The sequence below is a fragment of the Trematomus bernacchii genome, unplaced genomic scaffold (genome assembly GCF_902827165.1).
Source record: "Trematomus bernacchii unplaced genomic scaffold, fTreBer1.1, whole genome shotgun sequence".
Taxonomy (NCBI): Eukaryota; Metazoa; Chordata; class Actinopteri; order Perciformes; family Nototheniidae; genus Trematomus; species Trematomus bernacchii.
In genome coordinates this window covers 20,488,789-20,510,024 of record NW_022987739.1, presented here as the reverse complement: position 1 = coordinate 20,510,024, position 21,236 = coordinate 20,488,789, and the positions used below count along the sequence as shown (strand labels likewise).

The window sequence follows — 21,236 nt, the reverse complement described above, 5'->3', positions numbered from 1 at the left end:
AGACACTTGGGAGGCGCAGAATGGACTTTCCCCTCTTACCTAATAGATGAGCAAACAGCTGCTATCTGCTGCTCCATAGGCCAATGGCTGGCTCAGACTGACGGAAGGGTCATAGTGCACTGGGGAACAGGCTAAATGAAACCAATGAATGAAAAGCTCCTACACCTAGTTTAATTTCTTTATTGTGATGCTATCATTGTAGACAATTCCAGAGAGCCTAATGAACACCACTGAAAATGTACAGTATGTTTTGGTTTTCAAGTACACAATGAAAGGTTTGTAGCTAGCTTTTTAGTATGGCAGATGCTGTAATCTTGGACTCAGCTAAATAACTTCTAGAAATGGTGAAAAGAAGGATAAAATGTAGACAAAATTTAACTAAGAAACCCCAGTAAATCCTTTTGGTTTCTAGCGCAGTTGGCTGTTTACAGTTGTCGGAATTAGCTCTCACAATAAGGCTAAACCATTGTTCACTTTTACGGGTTATTTTTTTTTTTTTCTCCCTGTGTTTAATTTAGTCAGAAAACATCCACTTAGCATTTAGCTTACAAGCAGCAAAATACTGGAAAATAATAGGGTATAAACTGTACACAATTGGTTTCTTCCATATGTTTTTTTTGTAAGAAGATCATCTTGTTGGCTGTGTCTTTTGACAACGTTTGGCAAAATATAGAATTTGGGATGAGCATATCAGAACAACAATGTACCATACAGTAGGAGGTTTCCAGGGATGTATTGAGACTTCCAGTCTTTGGGGAAATTGTCAAAAAATACAAAACACAAGCTTTTGCTGCTATCTTCTCCGCATAACCTTTAAGTAGTAATGTTTAGTAGACTTGAGAACAGCACACACTCTATAAAATAAATGATGACCACTTATTGGTAGTGAAGTTCAACTTTATTTTCTAAATTGGAAAATTAGGTTTGCATCAATTGTAAGAACAAAGCATAAAATCGCAGAAAACACAAGATTACATTACATGTTACTTGTTAGACGCTTTTATTCAAAGCGAGTTACATACTCAATACTGTGGACAATCCCTACAGGAGCAATTTGGGGTGTAGTGTCTTGCCCAGGGACACAACAGGCTTGTTTGAGACAAGCGAGATCTGCGCAGACCTGCGCAATTGCGATCAACGTCTTGCTCGTGCGTTGCATGATGGTTAGTCATTTTGTCCGACTTGCTCTGGAGGCTCGCCTACATGAGACGTTGAAATCTCGCGGGACAAAGACGCCCGCAGACTTGAGAGCGAGGCACGGCGAGGCGGCGCAGTTTCTCTCCCCGGGCTGCGGAAGCGAAATGCTTGATGGGAAACGACTCGCTGGTATCTCGAGCTGAGCGCTCATTGGTGGGTTTTACCCCGTGCTGGAGATGAAACTCTCCATTGGCTCGGCAAAAGTGTGTTGTTGTTTTGTGTCAGTTTTACGTCGCCACTTCCATTCACATTTTTCATCATTGTTCCACAATGTTTATCATCATGACATTAATATCTATATATTTTATACTATACTTGCACTGCTTACCGTTGTCATACTTTATATATCTTAGCATATTCATAGAACACACTGTTCATACTAGGCTAGGCTACTGTGTATATAGTGTATTCATACCCCTCACTGTTTATTCATCATTCAATTCATTCTATATTTTATTCTGTAGATTGTGTACATTACTTTTCACTTTACTGCTTTATGCACTCCTGGTTAGAAGCTAAACTGCATTTCGTTGTCTCAGTACCTGTAATATGTGCAATAACAATAAAGTTGAATCTAATCTTGAGCAGGAACAAATGTATTTACTTAGTACATATCTGACATTAACGATTAAACACATTTGTCCATTCTTTATCAATCAATCAATCAATGTTTATTTATATAGCCCAATATCACAAATGTTACATTTGTCTCAGTGGACTTCACAGTTTGTACAGAATATCAGTATGACAATATGACACCCTCTGTCCTTACGTTTCACATCATACAAGGAAAAACTTCCAGAGAAAAACCCACAGTTTAAAGGGGAAATGGGAGAAACCTCAGGGAGAGCAACAGAGGAGGGATCCCTCTCCCAGGACGGACAGACGTGCAATAGATGCCGTGTGCATTTATAAATGCAAACCGAGTCAAGCCGACTCCGGAGGTGGCGGTATGCACCTTAAAGTTGTTTGAAATCCGCCAAAAAACCGAGAGAAGAAGAAGAAGCCGACTCCGAGCTGTCCGACTTCAGGCGAGTTTTTTTAGACCTCCCCCGGCTGCGATCGGCTATTCTCGTCTACTTTCGAGGCGAGCCGCAGCTCGTCTCAAACAAGCCTAATGACATGCTGACTGCAGTGGGGTTTGAACCTGTGACCCCCTGATCCGAACACCTACGGACAACCCACTACGCCACACGCCCCCCAGATCCCAAAGAACTGGGAATTACAAAATGTGTTATTTGTTAAGCGTGGGTTGTGTTTAAGGTCTAGAGAACACTGATAAGAGCTGTTTGCAGATTGTGTAAAGCTGATTTAGGCAGTACGTACATGTCTGCAGATAACTGAGTGACCTAGTTTAGTTTACCGTTTTACTTAATGTGTTTTGTGAAAGCTACAAAAAGTTAACAAATATTTCTGTCTCTGATGTTGTTTTTCTACTAGCAGGATCTCATAGGACTTTAGCATCCAGTCTGCACCCAATATGTATGATCTTTTTGGAATTCCTTAATATTTTAGACAATTTTCATAGAATGGTTTATCAACATCCTCCAAATAGCCTATTCCATGTATACAGCCCTCATTTTCATTTTTTATCTGCAACCAATGACATACAAAATGCAGTATAACAGTATTTAGACATTTAAAAAAAGAGCACTCTGTTGACTGAAGGTCTGCACTTTATCACTGCTTATCTAATGTTGCTTGTTCTTATAGATGTTGTGCTTCAGCTCAACTTAGTTCAGACTGACAATTCAAACTTTATCTCATACGTTAAACAAAATATCACTGTTAACAGTTCTAAATATGTGGCATACTGTACATGATTTAAGTCACACATATACTTGGTTATTATCAGAATGCCTCCTAAAAAATATATTTTAATGCATTTTTTTCTTCAGGCCTTTATTGAAGAGAAAGAGTTGAAAGGGCGAGACATAGGGGATGACATGCAGAAAATTGTCCCAGGCCGGATTCAAACCTCAGTCCTCTGCACGGGGAGCAAACTCCAGTAAATAGGCCGCCAGCACGTGAACTATACGGCAGCCCTATTTTCACTTATTTTGATGTACTTCAGTAAATTTGAGCAAATTAACAAAATAGCCACCATGGGCAGCTAGTCACATAGCCAAAAACATTTTAGGATTATTTCATGCTGTTTCGTTTGACGCCATTGACAGTGAGAGATCAGTGACAGGAAACACAGCAATGCTGGGGGTTGGTGCACTGAGTCATCACAACATGGATTAACTTGGTCTTAAACAATACAAAAAACAAACACTGGATGGTTATTTGTGGAAGCATTTATTATGTTGTGCAGCCAAACACTGATATCAGTATAATGTTATGTTTACCGGTTTGGTTAAACAGCGACTAATTATGAATGGGCCGACTTATGCGGATCTTTTGAACTGGGGGTCCTCAGCGAAGAGTTTCTCCGCCAGGGTTGTTCCAGCTGCTGCAGGGACGCACTGAGCCGAGAATGCGGTGGGGTAGGCCTCGATGGTGGGCTCTGATTGTCCGGGGATCTGGGGGTCGGGCTTGAGGTTCAGGGTGACTCCCACCTCACCAGGGGGGACTTCGGGGAAAATAGGCAGGATCATGGGCTGGTCCACTGCGGGAATCATCTTCACCATGCCCTCTGGGTGGTCGTGGGATGCATTCTCGTGCTCGTGTTCGTGGTGATGGTGGTGGTGCTCGTGCTCGTGCAGGTGGGGGTGCTTGTGGTCGTGATCCAGAGCCACCTCGTGGTCGTGCTCGTGGGTGTGCTCGCTGTCGGCGTGCTTGTAGTTGTGGTGCTGGTTGGGCACATCGTCACTATGGTTGTGCGCCTTGCTGTGGTGAGTGTGCACGTGATCGTGGCCGTGCCCGTGGTCGTGGGAGTGGGCGTGAGCGTGCCTGTGGCCGCCGTGGTCGTGTTCGTGGTCGTGCGTGTGGTGGTGGTCGCTGTTGTCTGCGTGCTGCTTGGTTTTGTCGTGATTGTCGTGGCTCTTGGTGTGGTCGTGAGCGTGGTCGTGTGTGTGTGCGTCGTCGACGGCATGTGCGTGGTCATGGTCGTGGCTGTGTGGATGTTTGTCTGTGTGGCTGTGGTCGGTCTCTCCGCCGAGATGGTGGTGTTTCTTCTCTCTGTCAGCAGCCTTGAGAACACGTAAAAGATAAAATGAGTAATATTGGGGACATAGAAAAAGTGGTAAGTCAATTGGTGCAATTTAAGCTATATTCATATATTGTACAGTACATACTGTTTTTTTGCTGTATTTTTCACATTTTATCGGAATTTTCTTCAACTTTGTCTTCTAAAGACCAAACATTAAGTTCATAACGGGAATTCAGAGCTGTATTTTGATTCAAATTGTGAAGCAGAATTTGCATTTCAGTACAACTTACATCTTATTTGTGTAGGTTAAGTCATTGTGTCCATATGATATAATTGTTATCACTAGATAATTGCTATAGTCATAATTTTAAATAATATGATGTTATTATATAATTGAATGCCAAAACTATGAAAATCAGTTGTAATAATCTCATGCTACTGCTGGCTAGTGCTCCAACACATCGGACATGATAGGCTAACAGGTAAGCAGTTGACCCATCATCACAGCGCTGGTCAGTGTACCAATCAGAGCAGACTGGGCTCTGGTTTCAGACAGATATAGAAATAAAGACCCTTTTAAACATTAAATAAGAATATAAACCTGAAAATGAGCATAATAGGTCCCCTTTAAATCAAATAATCCATGCGTGCATTTCCTTTAGAAAGAAAGACTTTATAAAATGAAATCAATGTGACACTTTGTATTTGGTCCTGGCTTAATCTTACCTCTGGCTCATAGATCTCACAATCTGCACTTGGCAAAGCTTCCCCAGTGGGAGAATAAAAGAGGCTGGCCTTACAGTGTCCTTTGTGCTGAGGGGAGAAGACCAAGATAAATAAGTTAGAGAATTGTTATACTTTAAAAGATAAGTTGTTACACAAAAGGTACTGATCCAGATAAAATCTTTCAAATTAATCCTGACTTATTACAGGAATGCCAAAATGAAAACTTTATTTTAATTTAAAACAAAACAAATGAAATTAACAATCCATATGACTAAGATATAGTGTTGAAAAATAAATGTTTTCATGACTCACAGCGAACTCGCAATCCATGAGGGGGCAGTCATCAGATGCTGCAGAGCTCCTGGGGCAGGTGGTCTCCTGGATGGTGTAGTCTGCATTGTAATACATCGACATGGCCATCTGGTGACAAACACACCCATAACAAAAGAAGTTGGTCAAGTCGCAAGCGAATGCATTACAATAAGATGATTGTTCAAAGCGGCGGTCGGTCATGGGGATAGAGAGGGAATTAGTGTATATAGTCAGATTCTGGAAACCTTGATACTCTGGATGATTAGAGGATAATTTAATAATGGACATTTGAATCAATTGGTGACATAAATCCAAGGTGTCAACAGGATTATGCTTTTAGCCTCCCCCAAGGAGATAATGTCTGTTTCTCAGCAGGATTCATAAACCAAGAAGAAAGGACCTATTACATTTTGGATCATGCATGCATTATTCAACTTTTTGAACATTACAACATAGGACGTTTGGCCTCGTCTTAAACGTACCCCAGCATTAGCACGGTTGATTTTGAGCAGAGCGAAGCGATTGGACAGCCCGCTCATGTTGTTGAACTTCTCCAGCGAAAGAGACACAGTCTTCTTAATCTCAGCATCTTCCATGTCCGTAGGAGTAGGACAGTCAGGACATAGCTCTGTCACGCGAGCTGAAGGAACTGAGCAGAGAGAAAAAAGACGAAATGTCAAAAGACTGTTTTGCACTGAACAAAATATCAGGCTCATTTTACCACATTTTGAGGCTTATAGGTTCACTTCTGCTTAGAAATCTGGCAAACTTATTAAGATTCAACTAAATAAAGTAGAACTTAACGGTTGTAAAAAATATTTACTTGGTCTGACGACACACTGGTATTTGTAGAGGCGCACCACCCTGTGCACCTTACTGATGAAGATGGCAACCTTGCAATGTCCATACACCTGCAGAGACCAATACAACAATAATTGATTATACTGCAAACATTAAATAGACTTGACTCATATTGAGATTTTTTTTGTATTATAGTAATTTAAAGGTTCATAATATAATAACTACTTTTTATGGAGCAACAGGAAAGTATAATGTGAGTCTTGACGTAATAAAAAACTGATAAAACAAGGCTGAACAGTACACACAACTTGCACAAATGTGGAATCTTGTGTTATCCCTTTTCAGTGGTGGAAAGTAAATAAGTACATGTGCTCAAGTATTGTACTTAAGTACTTTTTTTACATATTTGCAATTTACCTAAGTATTTCCATTTATTTCTACTTTATACTTTTACTCCACCTAATTTTAGAGGTGAATATCATACTTTTTACTCCGTTACATGTATTTTAACACTCACAGTTACTAGTTACTGTGGACATATTAACACTTACTGTATAAGCTGATGCGGTATAAAAAATAAATACTGTACTTCTAATGTACACAGTATCTAATTTGGTCCACATGAACCAACAGCAACACTAAAATGCTTTTACATGTAAAATACAAATAATATAATACAGTGAAAAGATACATTCTGCCTAATGAGTGCTTTACTTTTATACTTTAACTACATTTAGCTGATACTTGTTCTGTACTTTATATTATTCTGAAATGGGCCATTGTGCAGACTGAGTACTTTTACTTTTTGTACTTTGAATACATTTTTGTACCTTTACTAAAGTTACATTTTGTAATCACGACATTTGCTTGTATTTGAGAATTTGAAGACCAAAGTATTTGTACGTAAAGGATCAGATTACTTCTTTCAACACTGTCACTGTTTAGGGAGGGGTGTGCATGTAAAAGTGTGTGCGTCAACGAGTGTTTTCTGACCGGTGTGTCCTCGTCGGGGCGAGCCTCACAGGACTTCCAGTCGCTCCTGCTCAGAACACTGCAGTTGGTCTCCACAACATCCAGAGTCAGGTAGAAAACCACGCCGGTCTCTCCCTGTAACACACACACAGACACACACAGAACTCATTATCAGAACGTCATTATGCAAATGATCTTCCAGTGGTTAGAAGGTTGGGTTATTGTGTGATAGTACACGTGGCTGGTGATAAATGAAGACCCTAAAAAAAGTTGTTCTTATCAGGTACCGATGCTTACATGACAAATGTATCCATCCAATGACTTTGGTATCACCTGATGTCTTTAACACAATCAATCTGTCTGCTACTACACCGCAGACACATCATTTATCTCTGGCTTAAATGTCTGATGTCTGAAAAGTAATTGCTCTCATAACTCATTCATAATGAATATAAATACATAAGGAAATTACAGATTCTTATCATCTGAGTCTTTTGTTAAGTGCTAGAGGTTATCAGATTTATGGGACCATACAGATGAGCTCTGGCAGACTGATTGATTGTTTTTCAAAGAAATATCCCATTTAGTCATTTTCTTTTAATCATCCTTTTCCTTGCCTCAGCATTTCCTTTATTGCCAATTATAATAAGCAATCTCTTAGCACATGTTTGAAGACAGTTTGAGATAAAAACCTTCTTTATTTCAGGGTATATTCATTATTTAATTGTCAACTTAATTGTAGACAGACACTCTATTACCATTGCCATCAGACATGATTGCAACCTTATTTAAAGTATTCATTTCTAAGTTAAAACTACATTTAACATTTATATAGATATAATATATATATATTAATGTCAAATGTTCATATTTTCTAAAGTAAATATTAGGAAGAAAATCTAGATTATTACATTTCAAATCTTTTTGACATCGAAGCACTTTCGTGTTTTTTCGTGGATTCCAATTATGGAATACCAACTTGTACAAACAAAACATCATCCATATCATGTACAACAACATGTACATGTTAATGAGTTGCCTTGTTTTGGTATAAAACCAAATGTAGAGAGGTTGCTTCTGATTGTGTCTCTACATTACAACTAAGAAATGTAGAGTGGTTGATGAATTTTGCCCATTAAAGACAGCCTGATAATATAACCTTCTGTTAACCTCACTTATTATATCTTCATATGGACTCACATGTTTGGTCATATGCACGTTGGACAGGCGGTGCAGAGCGAAGATGTAGCCCTCCTGCCGGTCCTGGTTGATCTTAGTGATGGCGAGTCCTGCAGCCCCCTTCGCAGACGCGTCTTCACACGATCCTTCCTCGATGCCAACAGTCTCCAGCGGTGCAGCGCGGACGCATCCCAACGCCAACAGCAGCGACAACAACACACAGTGCTTCATGGTTAAAGGCCTGGTCAAAAAACACACACAGGTTAGTGGGAAAGATGAGAGGAGGCCTTTTATATCCTGCTACTGTTCACTGTAAGAACACCCTCACTCCCACAAACACAAAACCACTGCCCCTTGTGTCATTTCAGGTAAACATAACCATTGAACCCTTACCTTAAACGGATGGTCATATCTTGGATCCTGCATCAGTTGATGTATATCCATCATATATGGTGTACAATTGTGGAATTCTCAACAAAAGGATCTAAAGAATTGTATATGTATTTTTCAGTTAAAGAAATTGTATAAATTAAGAAAGATGGGACTATATGAAGCAGAATGTGAATAAGTCTATGTACTCTGGTCCCGCATTGTTGAATATTTTTGATGTCTTTGATGTGATGTCTGTTCTTTATTTGCAGGTCCCATTGTTATTGTTATTGTTATTGTTATTGTTATTATTATTATTAGGTGCCGCTTTCCACCTTCTTCTCCAGTAGGACTCAGATGAGGGTGTACTCTTATGTGTGGCTGTGAACTTTTTTTTTTATTATGAAGGGCAGACCATCTATTTGTATTTGAATACATATTTTATTTTTTTTAGAAAGGGGCAGGTCATATAAGATTTTATTCTTCTCCCTGCTCCTTTTCGCTCAATGGTGTGTAGAGACATGTTTTGTTGGCAATTATTGTACATTTGGCTTAGTCATTAACACTTTGGTTTAAAGCATCATACTCATTCTAAACAACTTTTTAAACTATTTATTGGAAGCTGTGGGGAATTAAAGCAGAAGACATGAGCGGAGAAGTATTTTGCGTTGGCTCTTTCCTGAACTTCAGTTTTTGGTGCTCCCATATCAACTGCTGAACTGGATGGTTAACTTTCTGCTGAGAAACATTTGACCTTTGTTATAACAAAATAAACAATCCATGGAATCACACGGCTAAAAATCGATAGTTCTCTTCCAGCTGCTGTGTTGCAATAATCAGATACACTTACACAAGATACAGAATTGTTGGGACACTAACACCCATACCATACATGTCAATCTGAATTAAAAGCTTGAAATAACACAAGATAAAGATTACACAAGATGATAAGTGAAAAACAAGTTAAGTTTTTGACTGATTCAACATGATGTTTTGTGTCAGAACAACAAACATGACATGGTTCTGTTACACGTTTGTAGCTTAAATACAAAATATTTGAGATTATGCAAGGGAAGGCCATGTGGCAAGACTGTCTACTGTAGGGCGAGGTGACACTGACAACCGCAGTCATATTTAAAATGATTTGATCTATTATTCAAAGTTAGGATCTTCACATATTAATTGCCAAAAGGACATTAAAGTTACTTTACAATACTTTCAAGATGGAAAAATTGGCATGCATTGGGTTCATTTCGTTGATGATTAGCGTAACATTGTTAGAGCCTGGTGTATTTAGTTGTATTTGTGAGGCTCTGCTTAGTCAGTCAGTAATGACTTCGAGGGTATTGACCCAGATCACTGGAACTCAGCTAAAACTCAGTACACAGCTAAAGATAAGAACTAAGACGTGTGGATCTACAGTAAGAACCTTCATTGTTCTGGTTCTGAAGTATATAAATGTATATATTTTGCATGGTAATTGCCTGTGATAAAGCAAACAGAGAACACACAGGCAGACTACTACAATAGTGTGCTTACAGGCTTTATTGGGGCAAGGGTGAAAATGTAGAAAGAGCCACCTCTACACTGTACAGGTTTGTGTAACCTTTAGGGTTAGGGTTCAACTTCAGCCACGTTGGGGATTGTTGGTCAATCTGTTGGCTTAAAAGTTTGGTCTATTGGTCCAAAGTGAAGTGTCAAGCAATAATGAACAGTAGCTGAGCACCTTTACTCACAGACTGGGCTTAAGAACAATTCTGAATACTTTAAACTGCTTCTACGCCGCAAGATTTCAGAGAGAAATTAGACTTACACCATTTACTTGACAATTCTATTTATGGGACAGATGTAGTAGTAGCAGAGGTGGGACCAAGTCATTGTTTTGCAAGTCCGAGTCAAGTCTCAAGTCTTTGCACTCAAGTCCAAGTCAAGTCTCAAGTCAGGATGGGAAAGTTCAAGTCAAGTCCAAGTCCTAAACTTTGACAAAACGAGTCTTAAACAAGTCCTTATGTGCTTTTCAACAAATGTAATGACATCGATCAACAGAATAATACTTAATAATCAAACTGCTCTTTATTAGTCACATTAATAATTTTCTCTCTGCTGGTAAAGTAACGTGTTTTTCTTCTATTGTAAGAGGGATCAGTAAGGTAAGGCTACCGTGACGGTTTGATTCAGAAGGAGTTTAATGTATAAGATCCCTGATGTTGAGGTGACCAGAATGTTTATTTCCACTGTGTACAGCATGTTATAAGGGACCCACAATCTATCTTTATGCAAGGGATAATGTGCAGCGAGGCGTCTCTATGGGGAAAAGAACACCTGAATCTAGATCCCTCTGCAGGTGGTACTTTAACTATATTTTGATGCTAATACTTTTGTACTTTTACTTGTAACATTTTGAATGCAGGATCTTTTATTGTAACCGAGTATTCCTACACTCTGGTACTGTTACTCAAGTACAAGATCTGAACTTCTCCCACCTCTGGCAATAAATCCTGAGTGGTTACCAAAAAAAAACCCTGCTCTGAAGGTTATTTTCATTTTACAAATCCTGCACTCAGCTTTGCTTTCTCCAATATCATTGAAATGCAGCCAGAAGCTGCTCTTTTTTTCGGTTTTCGCAAATTTCTTGACTTCTTCCGACGCACTTGCATTTAAATCCGGCTCCCCGTCTCCCCGTCGCTCTGTGTATCTGGCCTGTACCACTACACCTGCTGTCTTTGGAGCGTCTGCCCCCCACCCTTCTTTCACATAATGGTATGATCCTAGTGTGTCCTCGCATATGATTGGCCGCATGGTGGCTCAGCAAAATAAAGTCCCGCCCCTGCCTGCATGGATTCTCAGCAAGAGTTGCAGCGGCTGAAGATTCTGCTCTCCCCGACGGGAGTCTGCTCTTCTAGCGGCATCTCGCGATCGGCGTGTTGGAGACCCCTGAATTAAATTATCAAGTCACCTCAAATCAGAAGGCTCAAGTCCAAGTCAAGTCCCGAGTCATTGGTGTTCAAGTCCAAGTCGAGTCGCAAGTGTTTTGTGATTTTGTCAAGTCGAGTCCAAAGTCATCAAATTGGTAACTCGAGTCTGACTCGAGTCCAAGTCATGTGACTCGAGTCCACACCTCTGAGTAGTAGTAGTAGTAGTAGAACCTTTATTTAGCCAGTAAATTCAATTAAGAACACATTCTTATTTTCAATGATGACCTGACAGGAGGCAAAAGGCTTCCTGAGGGGATGGGGGTTGGGAGGAAGAAAATAAAAAGACAGACTCCGGGCACTACAGAACCCAGGAGACAACACAATGACACAGAGCAGAGATGACAGGCTTAGCAGTTAAACATATAACATCTCTAAAACAATACTGCTAGAGTTCAATCAGTCATTAAAATAATATAGAACATTCATCCATTCAAACATTCATTCATTCATTCCTTCATGGCAATGCATACTAGGAGAGGTCAAGACATTGGTAGTGAGCATCAGGCAAAGCAGTTGCATGTGTGTACCAGGGTGTTTGTAATAGTGTCCCTGAAGGTGCGGGGGGAGATAAAGGTCTCCATCTTCAAGGTTTTTTGTATGATATTCCAGCTATCAGCTGCTGCAAACTGAAAGGCGGAGCGGCCAAAGGATGTATGGGCTTTGGGGATCTTTAGCAGGATGTTTTTAGCTGACCGGGTGTTGTGCGTCGGGGGTTGCAGTAATTGTGTGAGGTAGAAGGGGGTGAGGCCTAGGAGTGTTTTATAAACAAACATCAGCCAGTGGATGTTGCGCCTGGTCTCAAGAGATTGCCAGTTTGCCAGAGAATACAGATCACAGTGATGTGTCCTGTAGGGGGCATTGGTGGCGAAGCGGATGGCGGAGTGATACAGAACGTCTAAATGATCGAGAACTCCTTTACACGCCGAGCGGTAGATGGTATCACCGTAGTCGAACAGAGGAAGGACAGTCATCTGGACCAGAGAGAGTTTAGGAGATGAAGTGAATGAGGAGCAATTCCTATATAGAAAGCTGAGTCTAGCTTTAACCTTGGTCTGAATTTTGGAGAGATGTTCTGAGAATGACAGATTACTGTCAATCCAAAATCCCAGTTTTTATAAAATTTAAAGGTAGGGTAGGTAAGTTTGAGAAACCGGCTCGAGATCGCTAGAATTTGAAAATACACAACCGGAGAAAATCTGCCACTTCCTTATAGAGCCCCTCCTCCAACACACACGAACGCGCACATGACCAATGAGGGCACGAGATAAGTTTGTGCCCCGATGGAAGGCTGACAGGCAGGTAGGCCATCCAGTTATTTTAGCCGGGCCGGCTAAAATGATTGGTCGTACTTTTTACAGTATTACGGCTTCCACAGATTACATTTTTTTATGGATTTTTTGTCAAAGCACTAAAGATATTCATTGCTATCGGGATGTTAAGAGCATTCCATGGAATATAACAAAAAGTGTATCTCGAGCCAGTTTCTCAAACTTACCTACCCTACCTTTAACTATTTCGTCACAATAGTGCCAGTTTGGGAGGCACCACTGCGGCCAAGCCACATGATCTTGGTTTTAGTGTTGTGTTCAGGACCAGGCCAAGGGCAGAGAGATGTGACTGGATTCTCTGAAAACTATCCTGAAGAGTTTTCAGGACAGTATCTGGGGAAGGGCCAGCAGTGTACAGAATCGTGTCATCGGCATATAGGTGGATAGAGGAGTTGCCCACTGATTTCTCCATGTCATTTATATATATTGAGAATAAGGTGGGTGCTAGGATAGAGCCTTGTGGTACTCCCTTAGAGATGGATAGGGGCTGTGTCATCAGATTGTCAGATTTTACACACTGGGTGCGCATGGACAGGTAGCTTTCAAACCAGGCTATCGATTGGTTAGTGACACCAATGCATCTAAGCTTTCCCAGAAGCAGTTGGTGATCTACAGTGTCGAAGGCTTTGGCAAGATCGATGAAAATGGCAGCACAGTATTGTCTGGAGTCAAGGGCATTGATGCAACCCGGTATCACGGCAAGACGTGAACATGTGACGATCTACCATGCTGGGAGACGTGAATATGTCACGGTTTCGTCCCTTCAAACGTGACAGTTACACGGTATTGTTAACATGGGCCAACCAGTGGAGAAATACCCGGAAGTGCCTAGCAAATGGTCTACCGCGCCTATTGGTCGGTTTTTATTGTCAAAATTAGATGTTTTTAATTTATTTTTTAATCGTCACACTCGATTTTGCCAATTTTCTTGTTGCCCTAGCTGGTCGACACCTCTTTTAGCAGAAACAAAGGCTACATTAATGTATTAAATCGATGTTAATCCATGTGTGTGGAGGTGAGGATGCCAGGCAACGCAATTTACAAACTCTTCAACTACAACCCTAATTATATTTAAAAACATTTTAGACGGCCTCACGAAATACTTTAATGTAAATTAAAATGTAAATGTGAAGGAATGTGTGTAATGTGGTGATTGACATTATTCACCCACGGATCTATGGGTTGGGGGTATTGTTCCGCACGGACATTTTAGTTAACCGGACTCCTGTTGATGTGAAATCCGAAAACATTTAAAAAAATTAAAATAATACTTTATTCCGAGTTTGCTTGCTTTTCTCTTTGGAGGTCATCACATAACGGCATTGTAATACACGGTTCGGCTGCATTAAATATTACATATCTGCCGTAGTTCTGTATTTATAGAGCCCTGATGAGAAGACTTCTGGACAAACAGGAAGCACTGCCGCCAAAACTGAAAACGTGACGTGGATCATAAATATATCAGCAATTAAACAACATCTTACATTTATTTTCACACAATACGTCTCCTTGCAGTAGCAATACTAATTCGGCTGACTTTTATATTTGATCCAATTGGTAGATAGGCTGTATTTACACCATAACGGTGCACAGCTGATAGAAAGGCACATCTAGTGGTTAAAGCACGTTATTGAATTTTATTATTTTATTATTTTTCACAAAAATGAAACCATCAATAGCAGAAACAGAATTAACTGTCATTAGTAAACCACCCAAAAAAAAAGATCATAACATGGTTTTGTTTTATATATTTTAAGGATAATAATATCAATGTAACACTGTCTATGACACTTACTGTATAACACTGATTTGAAAAACATACAGAAAAAACGAATTCACTGCCCTTAATAAAGTATTTAAATATACATTTCAGGTGTGCTGTTTTGTTTAGATCATTGACATCTGGAGCTCTTTTAATGTCCTTTTTGATTATTGTTACACCAGGTCTTGTCAAAACCTTTATTCCATATTCAATATCCATTACTAAACAAAACAGCAATTCTACTCCACTACAATTCAGAGGTTAACCTGGTATTTTTACTCCACTACATTTATTTGAGTTACTTTGCAGATTCTGATTAATGATGTGAAATATAAACAACCCTTAAATCAGGCTTTAGTTACACCTGAGTACAATTCAGGGAAAGGTGATTGTCAAGTGCCAACAATCAGGAGAGATATTTGATAGTTGCTGCTTGAGAAGACTAAACATTTATCTGCAGATCCCTATAAAGTATATTCATTACTCGTTATTCTCTACTAATAGTTAATTAAAGACTGTATATAATAGCTATTTTGCATATCCCTTTCAAGATTTCAAGATTTTCTAAGGATCATTGACATATCATATACACAACTAATTCAATAACGTGCTTTAACCACTAGGCGGTGCACACAGCCATAATAACTTTGTATTATTAGTGTAGGACACTTGTGTATGTATAACATCTGAAGATGTGTTGTTTTATTCATGTTTTCACATAATTGTACAGGATATTGCTATATTATTTCACATGTTTTACTTATAATATCTGATTTGTAAAACATCACAGACAGAAAGGTATATCCGTCATTTAACAAATTCTGAATCCATAGATGTGTCTCCCATCACCCAAATCCCCTGACTATTCTCTCAACTCAGTATTTACATTCTTATATTCAAAGAAAATCAGTAATATCTTTAAAAACGACAAGTCCTTTTATATCAGCTGTGCACCGTTATGGTGTATAACGTATTTTTTTCCGGATTTCACATCAACAGTAAGTCCGGTTAACTAAAATGTCCGTGCGGAACAATACCCCCAACCCATAGATCCGTGGGTGAATAATGTCAATCACCACATTACACACACCCCTTCACATTTACATTTTAATTTACATTAAAGTATTTCGACAAAGGTCGCACTGAGGCTGACTTCTAGGCAGAAGGTAGCACTGCTGTCTGTATGCACAGATTACAAAGGTGGGAGATAGCTTCTGCAATAATTGGGGCTGCAACTTTAAAAAAAGAAGGGGTCTAGCCCATCAAGACCTGCAGGTTTGTTGGGGTCAAGTTTACTAAGGACCTCCAGCACATCGTTCTCACTAACTTCCTGCAGGCAGCAGCTGTGACATGGGGCTGCGCTAGAGGGGCTGGGTGGCGGAGTGTTGGTGGGGGGCTTAGGAGGCGCTATAGAGTCAAATAGGTTCCCACATTTAACAAAGTGCTGGTTAAAGAGCTCTGCTATGCGCTCATTACCGGTGACTACTGTATCCTCAATAAGGAGGGAGTTAGGCAGATGAGAGGATGGGGGTTTATTCTCCATCTCTTTCACTGTTTTCCAGAATGTCCTTGGATTGGATCCACAGAGGTTGAATTGATTATGGAAGTAATCAACCTTGGCTTTGCGGATAGCCTGTACAGACTTATTTCAAATGTTCCTGAATGATAGCCAATCGTCGTGGGATTATGAGTGACGAGCCCTGCGCAAGGTAGAGTTCTTGAGGTGAAGCCGTTCAGCTAAATCTCGGTTGAACCAAGGACTGCATCGGTTTTTTATCCTCATTTTTTTTATGGGAGCGTGTTTATTGATTACCATACCAAAGGCGTCATAAAAGAAGGACCATGCAGCATCGATGTCAGGGATCAAGCTAATTCTGTTCCACTTGATAGCAGCCAGGTCGTAGAGGAAGGCTTGTTCGTCTAAATGTTTCAGTATTCGTCTGTGAGTGGTAAGGACTGGCTGTTTAATTGTGCCGCCATTACGAATGTAGCCAAAGACAGTGGTCACTGAGATCGCTACAGAAGATGCCAGTTTTGTACCTGTCAGGGTTATTTGTGAGGATGACATCAAGGAGGGTGGATTTTTCTGGATTTTTGGTGTCATACCGTGTAGGAGTGAGGATAATCTGCGAGAGATTAAGAGAGTCCCATTGTTTTTGGACCTGCGTAGGAGGGTTGAGCATGTCCCAGTTTAGATCCCCCAGAAGCACAAACTCAGAATGAGTGTGGGGTGCCAGGAGGGTGCTGAGAGCAGGTAGGGTACATGCTGGGGCAGAGGGTGGGCGATATCAGCCAGCGACTGTCAGTGTAGAGCTATTTGCCAGTTTAATGTTTACGATAAGTAGGTCAAATTGTTTGGGGACAGATTTACTAGTGGCGATAGAACACTGGAGGTGTTCCTTTGTGAATATAACTACTCCACCAGCTTTAGATGATCTATCCTGCCTAAACACATTATAACCAGCGATGCAGATGTCAGAGTCTGGGATATTCTTCTTCAGCCAAGACTCAGTGATGACAAGTACCTCCGGATTTGAGCTGTGAACGAGTACTTTTATCTGGTAAATGTTTGGCAGTAAGCTTCTAGCATTTACATGTAGAAAACCTAAAGCTTTACGAGAGCAGAAGTCAGGGAAACTCAGATCATTGTGACAAAGATTGACATCAGGGCACAGGTCAGAACTAGGGCTACATACAATAGAAGGTCCAGGATGAACATGCACATTGCCCGATATCATCAGTAGTAATACAATCAGAGCATGGCCAAGAGCTAGCAGTGCCTAGTTTGTTTTGTGCCCACATTGACAGTGGAATGTAGCGTAATCATCTTGTGTAGAGACCTCATAATCACACATGATAGTAGTGGCATGGTGTCAGAGTTTATGTTTGGCGTTAGCCCAAGAGACCTGAATATCAACAACGAGTCATAGTCTCTGCCTACTGTATGGATACAGATAAGGAAAAGCCCCTGCTGCTTACTGAATACTTTAAACACTTGAATACTTTTCATATCACCACTTATCAACAACCTTTGTATGGTTTTTTAAATGTTGTATTTAGTTTCACAACATTTTAAACAATTCCACTTGTCCTGCACTTCAGTTCATGACAGGATACCAGTTAAAGGTAATCATTAAATTCCCTTCAGGCTTGAAGTAAAATGTTATATTGCAGAGCTCCTAGCATGATACCATGTTATTGTTTTGAACGTTAAAGATACAAACCACCAATTATCCACCAAATAAAAAAAGAAGTCCCAGGAATTGCTGTTTCGCCTCTACAGGCAGTTCTGTAATATCCCCTGTAGTAACAAGTTCATTCAACATCTACAGGAAGAGGAATAGATGTCACCATATTTAATGAGATAGTAACTCAGGCGACAACCTTTAAGGATCTTTGCCTCTCTGATTTTTTAGCCTGCATAGCATGAACAAAACATGCTAAACACTCTTACATGTACTTCCAACGTTAGGATGTTATAAAATGTAACAGCATGTAATTTAGCTTTTTGCCCACAAAGTTCAGTAAGTTCTTAAGGATAGCAAAGCAGTTGGGCTTACTAAGTGTTGCTCAAAGACAAGTTCTGGTGGAAAATATGTTAGAAAAGGACTTTGACACTTAGAGTTATTATGACAGAGGCGTTTGTGGTAATCTTTTCAAGATAAAGAAAGAAGTAAGCATTATGTCTTTGTGTTGAAACCAAGAAAGCATATTGCTTGGCCATTGAGTGCACCATCAACTGATCAGCAGATATATTTACGAATACATGACATAAATATAACAATGACAAGTACATGAAAATAAAGATAATAAACCAGGTGAAATACTGATTGAGGGATTTCCTTTTGGTACACTTTCATACTTAAAACACAAGGGGGTGCTACAGTATATTTTATCAGACCAACAACTTGCTTCACTCACACTGACATTTTGAATATGTTCTTTTCAAGTCTGATGTAATGCTACAATGGAAGTTGCCTCAGCACAGGATTATTTCAGTCTCACTTGTTATGATTTACATAGTGCCAAAGACTGGTCAATTATCCAAAGATGAAAGAAGAATACACAAACTGTTCGTATTTGGTTAATCATCATTTACTCTCCTGCCCAGTTTGGCTATGATCAATAAGTGTGTGATCTTTAAATATTATTTGACTTGGCTCAAAATGTAAATGAGGTAATAGACTGATAAAAGTAGAAAGAAACATGTGACTAATATTAGGAAATTCTACTTGTTTTTGTTCCTATTCATTTAAGTACTTCAATTACATTGTATACATTTTAATACCCAAAACAGGTGTATTGCTCATCTGTTTCTATATATTTTGATGCTAATACTTTTGTACTTTTACTTGAGTAAGATTTTGAGTGCAGGACTTTGACTTGTAACAGAGTATTCCTAAACTCTGCAACTTATACTTTTACTCAAGTATAAGATCTGAGTACTTCTTACACCTCTGTAGTTAACTAGCATCAGCAGACTGCCATTACTACAGTAGGTAAATGATGACACATGTGATGAGGTGCAGACATTAATGGACAAAATGGAGGTAAAGTAAAAAATCTGTTCTTTTTCTTTCTACGTTAAGAACACTTAAAGTACACAGTTACAAATATATGACAAACCAACAAAATTGCAAAGTAATCTTTATTTTATAGGTTTAGATTGTTAGTGATGAATAAAGTGTCTGATAGACACCTACCCACGATTTGTGATAGAAAATAGACATGGGTAATAGTGGGTTAATGTTGGTTTATTTTTTAATAAACTGAGCTTTACATTAGATTACACGCTGATGTTTCCCATCGCCGCTCTGTGCTGCTGACGCTCTGGGATCAAGTGTTCATCAACTGTGCTGGTGGGCTAATCCTCCCTCGAGGACATACAGCACAGTTCACTCTACAGTATGTCAAAACCATCCATGACACACACATACACACCAAAGACACACACCAAAAAACACACACACACACACACACACACACACACACACACACACACACACACAACACACACACACACACACACACACACACACACACACACACACACACACACAACACACACACACACACACACACACACACACACACACACACACACACACACACACACACACACACACACACACACACACACACACAGCACACACACACACACACACACACACACACACACACAGCTCTTATGGGTGGTCCTTTCTTTTTTGTGTGAGGGAAAAAATGACTGATGTTCTTGTACTACAATTTGTAAACTACATTTCTAAAGTTCAGAAGCCAATTGAGTTTTTTTACCCTACTACATGTATGTGATTGTAGCAGGATGAGAGTCCTAATCCCTTGTAAAGCATTTTCTCCTCGTTTGGCTCTTGTGAGCATATCACCACCAGGGGGCACCCTATAAAAGGGCAGAGGTTTCTAGCTGGCTGTCTCTTGTTTGTTGGTACACAGACCCGCCCCACTTCCGTGTTTGCCGTGTTTGCTTCCGCCACCGGTGCAGGTATGTTGCATTGCTCGCTTCAGGAAAGGTTCTGCAATTTGCCAGCGTATTTATACTTAGCCCTGCTTTGCCTCACCTAGTGGAGGATCCTCCGGGTGCAGCCTGTCAACGCAGCCATAGAAAGCATGAAGCTCTCCCCTCTCTGCATCATCGATAGGAAAGCCTGATCGGTATGTGCGCTGTACGGCGATCTATTTAGTCAATCCACCTCATTACTTTTATTGATATTAACGCTGTATTTGTATTTATTCATAAACCTAGGGCCAATCCAATGATTAAGGGACATCTGCTGTTTTGCTTCACCGGAGAAAGTGTGTTTATCGTCACAACTGCTGTTGATCCTGCCTAAATGTTGCTTCTGATTGCTGCTTCTGGCCAGCTTTGCGTCGCCTACTGCGGAGGCTCGCTCACCAGTTAAAGTGCTGCTTTTACTGCACGCCTTCCTGCTGCCTTGCTTGGGCCGACAATCGAAGTGTGGAAGTCACTGAACTCTGGGGCTAACTCCCCCCTATAACTTGTCCTTACTTTGGCCAACTTGATTTAAATTAGTTTGTTTATTTTATTCTAGTTAATTGTTTATTTTGTTTAACTGAACCTTTTCTCTTGTGATTTGTTTTATTCTTAAATGTTTACACAAGTTATCTGTTTATGAGAACATATTTGCTATTGTGTTTGTTTATTACTTTAACTACCATTAACTGCGTTTCCCTCTGTTTCCCTACTTATGGCGCGTTTCCACTACAGCGCGGAGCACGGTTTAAGAGGGCTGTGACGTCAGCGGCCCGTTTTTGGTTGCGTTTCCACTTGGCCTAGTACCGGCTAACGCAGGGGTGGGCAATTATTTTTTACAAGGGGCCACTTCAGAAACTCCAGCTGTGTTGGGGGGCCGAATCAAAAATAAGTTGAACTTAATTCTGCTCAACATACCAATACTGAAAAGGTGTTTTACAGTATGTTAAAGATAAGAAATGAATCAGTTTTATACAAAAAGAAATGAGTGCTTTTGATTTTTGTTTTTCAG

At 40.0% G+C, this 21,236-nt stretch overlaps 1 protein-coding gene across 1 annotated transcript; it reads right to left on the bottom strand.

The window, feature by feature from the left end:
• Nucleotides 1-3,479: 3,479 nt before the first annotated feature.
• Nucleotides 3,480-8,540, bottom strand: LOC117495487 (histidine-rich glycoprotein-like). Its single transcript, XM_034146767.1, has 7 exons — nucleotides 8,303-8,540; nucleotides 7,124-7,237; nucleotides 6,153-6,240; nucleotides 5,812-5,978; nucleotides 5,330-5,437; nucleotides 5,018-5,104; nucleotides 3,480-4,331 (listed from the first exon to the last, which is right to left on the bottom strand). The coding sequence occupies exons 1-7, from the start codon at nucleotides 8,510-8,512 to the stop codon at nucleotides 3,588-3,590; spliced, it is 1,518 nt and encodes a 505-aa protein (XP_034002658.1). The 5' UTR covers nucleotides 8,513-8,540; the 3' UTR covers nucleotides 3,480-3,587.
• Between the last annotated feature and the right edge of the window lie 12,696 nt (nucleotides 8,541-21,236).

Excerpts from the sequence above, each read along its gene's own strand:
- LOC117495487 (XM_034146767.1), bottom strand. The coding sequence starts at position 8,512 with ATGAAGCACTGTGTGTTGTTGTCGCTGCTGTTGGCGTTGGGATGCGTC. Across the intron at positions 6,241-7,123 it reads GCCCCGACGAGGACACACCG|GTGTATGGACATTGCAAGGT; the intron begins GTCAGAAAACAC and ends TGGTCTCTGCAG. Across the intron at positions 5,979-6,152 it reads CCAGTGTGTCGTCAGACCAA|TTCCTTCAGCTCGCGTGACA; the intron begins GTAAATATTTTT and ends CTCTCTGCTCAG.